This window comes from Berghia stephanieae, chromosome 14 (genome assembly GCF_034508935.2).
Source record: "Berghia stephanieae isolate SIO BIC M18660-M18661 chromosome 14, UCSD_Bste_1.3, whole genome shotgun sequence".
NCBI lineage: Eukaryota > Metazoa > Mollusca > Gastropoda > Nudibranchia > Aeolidiidae > Berghia > Berghia stephanieae.
The window spans coordinates 25,196,407-25,210,386 of record NC_088373.1 but is presented as its reverse complement, the minus strand read 5'-3'; the positions used below and the strand labels follow the sequence as shown (position 1 = coordinate 25,210,386).

At 38.4% G+C, this 13,980-nt stretch overlaps 1 protein-coding gene across 1 annotated transcript in view; it reads left to right on the top strand.

Annotated features, from left to right (window-relative positions):
- The window catches only part of LOC144959454 (uncharacterized), a 93,554-nt gene that overhangs the window by 64,855 nt on the left and 14,719 nt on the right, over positions 1-13,980 (top strand). Inside the window, exons 14-17 of the mRNA XM_078892048.1 lie at positions 248-337; positions 4,805-4,990; positions 11,189-11,278; positions 13,483-13,836. Of these exons, the coding sequence (XP_078748174.1) occupies positions 248-337; positions 4,805-4,990; positions 11,189-11,278; positions 13,483-13,836 (720 nt within the window). The remainder of the gene's footprint in view (positions 1-247; positions 338-4,804; positions 4,991-11,188; positions 11,279-13,482; positions 13,837-13,980) is intronic.

Genomic DNA, 13,980 nt, shown 5'->3' with positions numbered 1-13,980 from the left:
ATTGCTACTTGTTATGGCGTCATTGCTGTGATGGACATTCTTTGAAACCAACAAATAATATTGTACATTACACTACACGCATGTAATATCAGGTTATAATTGCAGTCAGTTATTATACCTGCAAATACTATGTGCATTCTGTTTATACTATATTGTAAATCATAAATATCATCTTCTCAATATTAATAAATGTGATCGCAATATAAAAATCTGATTTTATTTTCTTTTCTACTGATAATTTCCACAGACGTCACAGCTGATAGCAATGAGTTTACATGTAAAGGATTAATTGAACCAGATTTCTACGGAAATGCTATTAACTTCCAAGCATTTTACAGTAAGTAAAACATTTGCTACTTTAATAACCACTACACTGACTACTACCACCACCACTACTACTACTACTACTACTACTACTACTACTACTACTACTACTACTACTACTACTACTACTACTACTACTACCACTACTACAACTATTACAACAATTTCAACAACATTACTAGTACTACTACTACTACTACTACTACTACTACTACTACTACTACTACTACTACTAGATATGAAGTGAGTAGAAAAGTGCCAGAAGACAATAGAGAATAAAAATTATACGCGGCGGTGGTGGGGTTCGAACCTGCGACCTTATTGGTACGACAACTCCGCCTGGCAGGTGAGAGCGTGGCTCTACCGTGTGAGCTATCCACGAACACAAAAATATTCGTTTCAAACCCAAGTCATTTCTAGATCCCTCTCTCACCCACTTCTTGAGATCGCCGATTCGTTCGCACACCACCATCGCGTAGTAATTTTTGACCAGCAGTTAAGCTTAATAGCCAATATTCTCAACACAAACATATAACATAGAACGATTGAGACATTGAGTATGCTCGGTGTATGGGGTGAATTTTTAATTCAGAAAAGTGAGTGGAGCAGGCACTTATGTTGGTAACAACAAGATATGAAGTGAGTAGAAAAGTGCCAGAAGACAATAGAGAATAAAAATTATTCGCGGCGGTGGTGGGGTTCGAACCTGCGACCTTATTGGTACGACAACTCCGCCTGGCAGGTGAGAGCGTGGCTCTACCGTGTGAGCTATCCACGAACACAAAAATATTCGTTTCAAACCCAAGTCATTTCTAGATCCCTCTCTCACCCACTTCTTGAGATCGCCGATTCGTTCGCACACCACCATCGCGTAGTAATTTTTGACCAGCAGTTAAGCTTAATAGCCAATATTCTCAACACAAACATATAACATAGAACGATTGAGACATTGAGTATGCTCCGGTGTATGGGGTGAATTTTTAATTCAGAAAAGTGAGTGGAGCAGGCACTTATCTTGGTAACAACAAGATATGAAGTGAGTAGAAAAGTGCCAGAAGACAATAGAGAATAAAAATTATACGCGGCGGTGGTGGGGTTCGAACCTGCGACCTTATTGGTACGACAACTCCGCCTGGCAGGTGAGAGCGTGGCTCTACCGTGTGAGCTATCCACGAACACAAAAATATTCGTTTCAAACCCAAGTCATTTCTAGATCCCTCTCTCACCCACTTCTTGAGATCGCCGATTCGTTCGCACACCACCATCGCGTAGTAATTTTTGACCAGCAGTTAAGCTCAATAGCCAATATTCCCAACACAAACATATAACACAGAACGATTGAGACATTGAGTATGCTCCGGTGTATGGGGTGAATTTTTTAATTCAGAAAAGTGAGTGGAGCAGGCACTTATGTTGGTAACAACAAGATATGAAGTGAGTAGAAAAGTGCCAGAAGACAATAGAGAATAAAAATTATTCGCGGCGGTGGTGGGGTTCGAACCTGCGACCTTATTGGTACGACAACTCCGCCTGGCAGGTGAGAGCGTGGCTCTACCGTGTGAGCTATCCACGAACACAAAAATATTCGTTTCAAACCCAAGTCATTTCTAGATCCCTCTCTCACCCACTTCTTGAGATCGCCGATTCGTTCGCACACCACCATCGCGTAGTAATTTTTGACCAGCAGTTAAGCTTAATAGCCAATATTCTCAACACAAACATATAACATAGAACGATTGAGACATTGAGTATGCTCCGGTGTATGGGGTGAATTTTTAATTCAGAAAAGTGAGTGGAGCAGGCACTTATGTTGGTAACAACAAGATATGAAGTGAGTAGAAAAGTGCCAGAAGACAATAGAGAATAAAAATTATTCGCGGCGGTGGTGGGGTTCGAACCTGCGACCTTATTGGTACGACAACTCCGCCTGGCAGGTGAGAGCGTGGCTCTACCGTGTGAGCTATCCACGAACACAAAAATATTCGTTTCAAACCCAAGTCATTTCTAGATCCCTCTCTCACCCACTTCTTGAGATCGCCGATTCGTTCGCACACCACCATCGCGTAGTAATTTTTGACCAGCAGTTAAGCTTAATAGCCAATATTCTCAACACAAACATATAACATAGAACGATTGAGACATTGAGTATGCTCGGTGTATGGGGTGAATTTTTAATTCAGAAAAGTGAGTGGAGCAGGCACTTATGTTGGTAACAACAAGATATGAAGTGAGTAGAAAAGTGCCAGAAGACAATAGAGAATAAAAATTATTCGCGGCGGTGGTGGGGTTCGAACCTGCGACCTTATTGGTACGACAACTCCGCCTGGCAGGTGAGAGCGTGGCTCTACCGTGTGAGCTATCCGCGAATAATTTTTATTCTCTATTGTCTTCTGGCACTTTTCTACTCACTTCATATCTTGTTGTTACCAACATAAGTGCCTGCTCCACTCACTTTTCTGAATTAAAAATTCACCCATACACGGAGCATACTCAATGTCTCAATCGTTCTATGTTATATGTTTGTGTTGAGAATATTGGCTATTAAGCTTAACTGCTGGTCAAAAATTACTACGCGATGGTGGTGTGCGAACGAATCGGCGATCTCAAGAAGTGGGTGAGAGAGGGATCTAGAAATGACTTGGGTTTGAAACGAATATTTTTGTGTTCGTGGATAGCTCACACGGTAGAGCCACGCTCTCACCTGCCAGGCGGAGTTGTCGTACCAATAAGGTCGCAGGTTCGAACCCACCACCGCCGCGAATAATTTTTATTCTCTATTGTCTTCTGGCACTTTTCTACTCACTTCATATCTTGTTGTTACCAACATAAGTGCCTGCTCCACTCACTTTTCTGAATTAAAAATTCACCCCATACACCGGAGCATACTCAATGTCTCAATCGTTCTATGTTATATGTTTGTGTTGAGAATATTGGCTATTAAGCTTAACTGCTGGTCAAAAATTACTACGCGATGGTGGTGTGCGAACGAATCGGCGATCTCAAGAAGTGGGTGAGAGAGGGATCTAGAAATGACTTGGGTTTGAAACGAATATTTTTGTGTTCGTGGATAGCTCACACGGTAGAGCCACGCTCTCACCTGCCAGGCGGAGTTGTCGTACCAATAAGGTCGCAGGTTCGAACCCCACCACCGCCGCGAATAATTTTATTCTCTATTGTCTTCTGGCACTTTTCTACTCACTTCATATCTTGTTGTTACCAACATAAGTGCCTGCTCCACTCACTTTTCTGAATTAAAAATACTACTACTACTACTACTACTAATACTACTACTACTACTACTACTACTACTACTATCACTACTACTACTACTTCTCCTACTTCTACTACTACTACTACTACTACTACTACTACTACTACTACTACTACTACTACTACTACTACTACTACTACTACTTCTATTACTACTACTACTACTACTACTACTACTACTACTACTACTACTACTACTACTACTACTACTACTACTACCACTACTACTACTACTTCTCCTACTTCTATTACTACTTCTACTACTACTACTACTACTACTACTACTACTACAACTACTACTACTACTACTACTACTACTACTACTACTACTACTACTACTACTACTACTACTACTTAATACAACCCTGAGTGTCAGCGGGTGATCTGGGCGTGGCAGGAAAAGATCAGCATATGAAAATAAAGAAAACACTTCGTGAACGTGATCATTTTGACCCTTTCAGATGAACAAGACCAGTGGGTCAAATATCATCCAATGAACTGTCAGGAGACATTTCAAAGAGGACGTGGTCAAATGTAGAAAGTCATATTGTCAGTTATATTACGACCCAGCTGCACCGACGTCTTTGTTTTGAAAGGGCAGTCATTTGTCGGGACTTTTTGGAATGAGCAGTTCTTTAAAGTACTACCATGGCCTTCGAGATCGCCCGAAATTTTTCCTATTAAGCAACATATGGAACGTCATTGGTCACATGTTCGGGGAAAGAAACGGGCAGAACATTGAAATACTTACGCAGGCAGTGACAGAGGAGTGGTACACTACCACTCAAGACGAAATCCAACGTTATATTCAATAAATGAATTAATGCCACACAATCTATTTCAATTATTGAAAAAAATCTACTTCCTCTATGGAGCTTCTATGAATTACTCAATACTTATAGAAGTAGTTACAACTATGGATTCGTTCAAGCCAGCTACTACTGAAGAGGTTGTATCGATCTTATAGAAATGTTCGTGCTTCTGAACTTGTGCATATCATATGTGTTATTGTCATCACAAGGGTTCCGTATTCTAAAGTACCTGCTGTGTTGGCAATAACTCTGAAACCCGGTACATCACGAGTATCATTTAAATCGATTCCATTTTTGAAGGACGACTCTTTTTGGATAATGTTTTGATACATGCATTTCCAGAGTAAGGCAATTAATTGTTTAATTATTTATTTTTTATATTTTATTTTATATTCCAGTTACACCGATACTTGAACTTGGCTCAGACTGTCCAGAGGGCTACATCACAGAACCAACCGCCAATTGTACTTGTTTTCAAAAGGTTGTCGGCTATCCCAGCACAGCAAGCGCTTGGCATTACAAGGGAACTGACATAAAGATCATCAATGAAGGTTTAAGCACCACCTTGGTCATGACTAGAGAAAGTAAGTACACTGGGCGGAGTTGTTTGACCTCAACAGGTGGGCAGAGATGTCACCATTGCTATGCATATCCCTCTTTATCTGTTTTCCTGTTCCGCGTTGCTCTCGTCTTTGTTCTGGATTGGAATTACTCGATTATTTCTGGTCTTGGCAAGGATCTTTAGCAAAGAGGGAGGCAGTTGAATCATTGATTCCGTTTTAGAGAGCTGACATTTTTTTCTTTATAAATCATCTCTCTGTTATGTCTAATATTTTCATTATTAGTTTTGAATATATATTTTTCAACAGTTTAGTTTATTCTTCATGACAGAATCAGTCGCTTATGCCTGAATGGGACGTGTAGGTAATTCCAAATGAGTGCACTTATAAGATTGCACCTTCTGTTCCTTATTTGCATCCGTTCCTTTTGTCTTTCTTTGATTATTTGGAATAACTAAAATTGTCGCAGGCGACGTAAAATTCCTGTTAAGAAAAAATAAGAGTAAAACTCTTGTGAGGAAAAGTGAGATTTTATTTAGCGCTGCATCTAGCGGATGTGATCAAAAGCACTTTGAACGGAATACAAAGCCAGCAGCAACACTGATCATGTAACACAAAATAAAGAGGGTTGTAAAGGACGCTCTAATGTTTTTTCTCCCATTAATATAATAGCAGAAATATACTCAGATACTAAGGTATTTGGAAATACTAAGGGAAATTTTTGTTTTGCTCAGTTTCTATGGATTAAATAATGAAAACTAAACGAAAAGGTTGATGTTAATCTATAGCCGCCAGCAGAAGATAATTTGGCTAAAATGAGAGATTGGTTGAGAAATTTTAATGGCGTTGGTTGCATGGTAGTAGTATTTCGATTCCGTTTGTGCTTTTCTCCATCTTCTTTAACTCCAATTGGGCACCCCATCCCAAAATGGAAAATTGTTAGAATTGTATTCATACGCACTGAAAGGTTATGCAGATGACCAATCAGTCGTCTTTTCCAAGTTTATTTTAACCAATGAATTAATCGAAAATATTCTGCAATCGTTGAATAGATATTGTATACCACGGGTTCAAAGCAGTATTTGGATAACTGACAAGGGGGAAAGATTGTTGGGCTTATTTCCTCTCAATCAATTTGTTTATGAGGTAATATCTGTCCCCACAAGGATATTATTCATAAAATCACATGTAGATCACCAGACCTTGAAACAAATAATCAGATTGATCATATTTGTATCAACAAAAATTCAGAAATAAGGGAGCGCATATGTTTTCTCAGATCACCATCTTGTCGTTGGCTACATAAAGCTAGACCTAAAAGATACCACATCACCAAGAATGATAGATAAAAATATACAATGTGCAATTCAAGGACAAAGAGATAAAATCAGCTTTTAAGCTTAATCTTCCTAACAGGTACAACGTGCTTCAAGATGAACATGTTAATAATGAGTTTAAGCGTATGTGAAATGGCATCAATGTAAAGAAATACTGAAGGAGACAAGTGATGAAGTACTAGTAGGGGGAATTAGGTCCAAAAAACCCTTGAATTGTGCAAACAAGGTTGAAAGCATGAAAATTACATATGTTGTAGAATATGAAAAACCCTATAATTTATGATATAGAACCACTCCGAGAGATCAGTATTAGTTGAGATACAAGGTTTTTAAGATTAGAAAATTTTGAAATGGACGACAATAATTTCTTTCATTTTTATTGTGTAAACATTCGAGGCAAGACGACCAAAGGTTGTGTTACGTCGTCCTTTGGATTCCCATTGGTGACTATTTTTAGCGTCGAAGCGGATGTTTTCCTTTCCCTTTACTTTCGATTCACGAACCATACAAATTATTTAATCGTAAATATTATTCAATTTCACTTGTTTTAAAGGACGTCTAGCGAGAAATATTCTATAATATGAGATTTTTTCTGCATCTGATTTAATAAGTATAATCAATTGCTCTAAAACGGACGGGCAGACGGGAAGACGAGCAGAGGGGTAGACAAAACAGACTAGCAGAACACAGCTCAATAAATGCCGATAACCGGTGTTGACAAAGGACAGTGCTCATTCTCCCCTCCTCCTGTTTTCTTTTCTTTCCAAAAATACTGCTAAAATCATTTTACGTGAGTTAAAACCTATTTCGGTCAAACGTGTTGACAGTAAAGAGTCAGCATACCACTTACATTGCTATAATTATCATTATCATCATCATCAACCACTATGATGCTGTATTGTGGCAAGTTATTTACTTTACGTTATTTAACGCAAAGGGACAATGGGAGAAGACTCTATTTGTACTGTTGTGTCCTTATGCAAGGCACTGCACACATTTTGCCTGCTGATGATGGGTCTTTAACAGAAAGAACGAAATAGAGAGAGAGAGAGAGAGAGAGAGAGAGAGAGAGAGAGAGAGAGAGAGTTGTGAAAGAATATTGCATATGCCGAATAAAGGAATGCGTTTGCACGATTTCAGATACACATACAATAGCAAAATGAACTGCTCCCAGAGACTGGGACAAGTGTTTGATATGCCAACAAGATAACACAGACCGTTTATAATGTCCCTCTAAGTCGAGGAGGTATGACAAAGGAAAGGCGATGAAACTCTTTTTGAAGATTTAACACAATTCAATTCTTTGGTTTAGATGAAAACTAGTTGGATGTATCTATTTTTTTAATTCATCAGAAAGAAATGAGATTATTGAAAGCTTTAAAAAAATGATGCTAATTGGCATAAGTATTGTCGTGTAAAATTTAATGCCAACAAAATTAGGCGATTAGAATTAGAGAAATCTAAAAGAATTGCCCTACAAGAATTCCAAACTTCGTCATTTGACTTGGAGGAGTCACCGAATGAATATATTTCGCAACCCACGAGAATAATGAGACAACCTTCAAAATTAGAGATTGGCTATAATAAACAAACGTGCTTTTTTGGAAAAACATGGAATCGGGAGTACTCCATTCTGTAATGATAACAGATATGGAAGAAAATATTCGTGAAATAGCGTTATCTATAAAAGATTCTGATATGTTGTCATTTATTGCCGGAGGAGATTTAGTCGCTCAGGAGGCACACTACCGCCCTATACCGTAAAGGTTGTCATGCACGATACTTAAAAAAACAAGCTTGAAAAGATGTCACTGCTGATGATAATCATGATGTCGAGCTTTTGCTTACAATATATCTTTTATAGAAGAGAACCCTGCAACAAATGTGACGATCGACATGAACCACTGTGGAGCTTATTTCCAGAATTGTCAAAAGTGTCACAAAAACTCATCAAATGTTCATGTAAGAGAGAATGTATCGACACCCGATGCAAGTGTTTAAGGTCCGGTTTGCCTTGCATGGACTTGTGTTGATGCGGGTGTGTGTGTGTGTGTGTGTGGGGGGGGGGGTTGTTAGGTCAGTACAGTAATGAGTAAAATTCTCTCTCTCTCTCTCTCTCTCTCTCTCTCTCTCTCTCTCTCCGTCTCTCCTACTCACTCCCTCTCCCCGCTCTCCCGCTTTTATCTACTAGTTACAACACTAAATAACCATCAGTTAGCTACCGTAAATGGTTACCGGTGTATTTAAAGTTTTAGAACGCACATTGTATTGTCGTGGTTATTTCCTCGGATAAGTAATGCTATATAGGAAAAAATAAAAGTGCTAAAAACGCACTGTTATGATAAATTTCCAGAGTGGTTCTATATCAGGTGTTATATATACGGGTCATAGCTACCTATATGCCAATTTTCAGAATGTCAACCCCAATGTGCACGGTTTTAGCCTAATTTTCCCTAATACAATGAATATGAAGAAAATATATATTTTTACGCAGTTATTTCCCTTGTTTAATATAGCTGTAATAGGTAGAATCTAAGGCCTTAAACCGATACGTTATAATTGATTGCCAGAGTGGTTCTATATCAGATGTTTTTTCTATGGGTCTTAGCAACCTGTATGCAAATTTTCATGCTTTCAACCCGAATTTGCACGGTTTTAGCCTAATTCCCCCTACTATACTGGGAATTCAGAGAAATGAACACAAAGATTGGGTATCGTCAGACACAATCAAGAAAATAGATAAAAGAAAAGGTATCAAAGTTAGCTTGAATAAAGTCAAAATATGAGCAGCGAAATCAAAAGTCCAGCGGGAAATATACCCAATAGAACAAAGAAGTAAAAAGAAACATCAGGAAAGATAAAAGAGACAATATTGAAGTATTTGCGAAAGAAGCAGAGTTCGCTGCAGGAAAATGTAACATTAGAGACTTAAACCTTTTCATAAAGTCACCTCGCCCTAGGTCAATTTACAGCGCTGCACTGACGCCCGGGCTATTCCAATCTTCCCTTGGAATAGACTACAGAAACAAATTTCCCATATGGGATGAATAAAGTGAATTTTGTTTTATTTTATTATTCAACAGTTATTTTTTAAAGCTTTTTGCTAAGAAAATATGGTGTTTTCCAATATTAGGGGTCGGATTATTTTCATAATTTATTTTCAATATTTTCTTTACTTCTTCCAAATAACTTAGTATTGGGGTAATTTTGTGATAAATCCTACAAACACGACCTTTGGCATCTGGTCAACTCATATATGCGTCCTCACAATGATAATAATCATTCGAAGCCAATAGGCCCATAATATAGTTTATACCGGTTTCTAAAGCGTGAAACGGACAATACCAACTGCTCGATAGCGTCGTATAGGACGCTGTCTATAGCAAATTACTTTCCACCAGATCTTTTTGTGGTCATGAGATCAACACACAAACACCTCGATTTTACAGGGCTAATCTCTTCAAGGGGTTAACAAAGCATAGGTGTAGGGTCTCGAATAGGGAATGAGATTAGCGGAAGAGTAGCGTCCCTTGATTGGACGTCACCCGGGGAGAAGTTATTTGTAAACAAACCAACTACAAGCCAAGCGCTCCAAATACAAAATTTATTATTCATAATTCTGTACAAAAATGCATATCATAATCAACCTTATGCATTTTTGTACAGAAATATGAATAATAAATGTTGTATTTGGAGCCCTTAGCTTGTAGTTGGTTTGTAGTTGTTTTTTTTTTACAAATAACTTCTCCACCGGTGTCGTCCAATTAAGGGACGCTACTCTTCCACTAGTCTCATTCCCTATAAAACAACTTCACACCTAGTGGATTCTCGGGCTTGGTTCCAGATGTGAGCGAAGAAAAGGGGAGAGATACTGGATGGGTTTTTTTTGTTTGTTTGTTCTCTAATAGTGATTAGGGAGTGACTCACTGTCTTTCATCTCTTCCCCCTTTATCTGTTTTCCAATAGTCCTTTCTGTCTTTATGTTTGAATGAGAGTCCTTCTGTGCTGGACCTGGCCAGAGTCCTTGGCTGGGAGTGAAACAATCAAATGTATAATTTATAGTTCGGAGAAATGATATATTTTTCCTTGTAAAACATCTCTCTATATGCTCTGCCATATTTTTTATAATGTTTTCATTGTATTTTGCTTTGTAAACATTTGAGTGTATTCCTTATGGTAGGATCCTATGGTTTGTCTGGATGAGACATTTAGGCGATTTCATGCCGATAACAATGATAGTATGCTCCTGGAATCTCCATCGGATGCCTTTATGAACCAGTTCCTTTTTGCCTTACTTTTTCTCGTAAGCTGTCGATTGTAAATCTAAATCTTTGACCATAGAATTTTCTTCCTTTTTACTTGCGTTGAAACCCATAAATACAAAACCAAGAAAGGGGGGAAAATGACCAAGAGGTCTAGGCATAGCGTTTCTCCCTGGAGAAGACATAGCCCGAGCACTCATGTTGGTATCTCGTTTGATCCTTGAGCAAATGTTAGCTCCTTTTACTAAAATGTGGGGCACTGTTCTGCAGCCGATACTTGGGTTGTTTTTTTTTGTTTTTTTTTTCTTTGTCTTTGCGAAGATAATTTGTCGCATGTTGTTATCATCCTAATTATACACAGTTCCACCACCAACACCACCATTATCATGATCATCATCATCATGATCATCATCATCATCATCATCATCATCATCATCATCATCATCATCATCATCATCATCATCATCATCATCATCATTATCGTCGTCGTCGTCATCATCATCATCGTCATCATCAATCGTATCCCTCCTCCTCCTCCTCCTCCTCCTCCTCATCCTCCTCCTCCTTAATCCTCTTCCTCTTCTTATCATCATTATCGGCATCTTTTCTTTACTTTCTTTCAGATGCTTTACCAGGCTCTAACAAATTTTCATGTGTGCCACTGCAAGCCAATGGCACTGGAGATACGATTCATTATACAGCAAACTTCACCTGTAAGTAAATGGCAATGTCGATTTATCACCCAAAAACCCCCTTGAGTTTGGCGTCATTCGAATATAAAGCAGAAGTCGTCATCTCACAGCTTCCACTCTTCAGGTTCAGATCTAATTGGAAGTGTATAACAAATCGCCTGTAGGACTAACGATGAATAGGTTATTTATTGAATCACAAGAAAGGCATAACTACCTTAGTAGCAAGATGTGTAGGCAGATACTTAAGGTTACGGGACGTAAAAGAGAGAGGATGGATGATCTTTATTCACGACAAGCATTTATTTAGGCTAGAAAATATGATGCGATCACTCTGAAACAAAAAGATCCCCCTAGCCCTGTTTTCCAACCTGCTTTCTATTTTTTTTTGTCTTCGCTTTGTCATGGCTCTGGCTGGATAACCCTGGCTAGCAGGGAAACAGTCAAATGTATAGTTAGTTTTGGGATATTTTTTGTCTTGTAAATCGTCTCTTTGTTATGGACTATTATTTTTGTTTTACATATATTATTTGTCAACATTTTAGTGCTTATGTTTCTCAAATTAAGGACATTGATAGTGAGCCCTTGGAATCTACATATGTTCCCTATTCGAATTAATTTAGATTTTTCTTGGGTGGTTTAATTGTAATTCTAGAACTTTATATTATTCCATTTTATTCCATTTTTACTGGCGCTGATATGGCCGAAAATATGTTGCAAGCGCCGTAAAACAAACAACAAACATATATGATACTTTAGGATTCAATTCAAATTCGCAGGTTTGGGAGTTTTTGCTAAAATGAGAGTCATACTAATCGATCCAAGGACGAGTTTGTTTTTTGTGGTATACGTTTGTTTTTTAGTTAGTTTAGTGCAGATCTCCCTCGTATTAAGAACATTTCGCAGAATGACGTAATATTGGCTCCAATCTCCAAACTTTATGATTTTCTCTAAGTCATTAAAACAATATAAATGAAACTGGATGCCAGACTACATAATTCTAAGGATTTTAAAATGTAATTTAATCCTTGTCAGGGTAAATTTTTTAAAGTTAACTATAGCGACTACAATTTTTATCTCCTAAAAATTACGATTGAAAGAAAAATTCGAGTGTGCAGGAAGGTCTGTTGTAGTTAAACAAAGCTAAGCATGATTACACATTCAATCAAGGTGTTTTGATAAAGATCTGAACATATCTGAATGAATCATTGCCAAACAAAGCCTGACAAAGCAAGAAAGAGAAATACAAGAAACAAACCGTCCCCAAAAAATCAATTGTCCTCGGAGCCCCCTCCAACCACAAACCTTATGTGTAATTGGAGCACATCTGATCGATAATCAGAACGTCTGGGGTTCGACCCCCAGTTTAGGAAGACTGATATTTTGGGATGGGTTTTATTTCTTGTGTTTTTCTTTTTGCTTTATCTGTGAATGTTGTATACATACTTTTTAGATGTCTATCTGATACCATTACCTCTCCAACGTTTTCCATTTTGGCAATTTCAAGGACAAGGTGATCGGAGACTAAATTTGTGATTTCGATCATCTATCTCAACTCAGTTTCGAACACAAACTTAGAATACTGATGGTGATAACGATGATGATGATTATGATGATGAGGATGATGACGATAATAATGATGGTGATGATGATGACGACAACGACGACGACGGTGACAATGATGATGATGATGATGATGATGATGATGATGATGATGATGATGCTCATGCTGATGCAATAATGATGATAAATATCTTATCCTCATAACAAATATTGAAAATGACATATTTAATATCCGAAGTTCAAAGGTGTATTCTCTATCTTATCCTCTCTCCCTCCCTCTCGCTCTCTCTCTCACTCGCTCTTTCTCTCTCTCTCTCTCTCTCTCTCTCTCTCTCTCCCTCCCTTTCTCTCTCTCTCGTTTATATACACACACACAACACACTTGTTACTTCCCTGCCATACAAACACACACACACACACACACACGCACTCACACACACACCGAAAAACAAAAACAAAAAAAACACCAATACATCCACTCATTCTTATCTTTTCAGACATTCAACCATCCATTTTTGATAATAAATAATTTATTATTCCTTCTCCCCCCCCCCCCCCCCCCCACCCAAACCCCCTCCACCCCCCCCCTCTCTCTCTCTCTCTCTCTCACACACACACACACACACACACACACACGACCCTTACCTCCTTTCTCCATTTCCTAGACGGGCCAAGTTCCATACAAGTCAAGTTGGATCAATCCATAATATTTAAGTTCACATCCTCCCCTTTCAATATTTTCTGCTCCCTTCCTGACGGCCCGGGTTCCCCACCATTGAAAACGAAAGTAGAACGTGTTATGATCTCCAAAGCAACGGGACAGGTAATAGATACCGTAACATGCAACGGTCCTACTTCTAGAAGGCGTAAGAGGTCTACAAAATCGGACTTGGCCTTTTCGTGTCCAGCATGGACTCCGTCGAACCCCGGGGCCTATACGGCTCGATGCAACGGTTACAACGGCATCTTCCCCGAGCTGTTCAATGCAAGCAGTGAAATCACCACCATTGATGTACAGGGTAGGTTACGAATATATGTGTATATATATATATATATATATATATATATATATATATATATATATATATATATATATATATGTGTGTGTGTGTGTGTGTGTGTGTGTGTTATATACTTTTGTTTGTTTACTTATTATTGAGCAT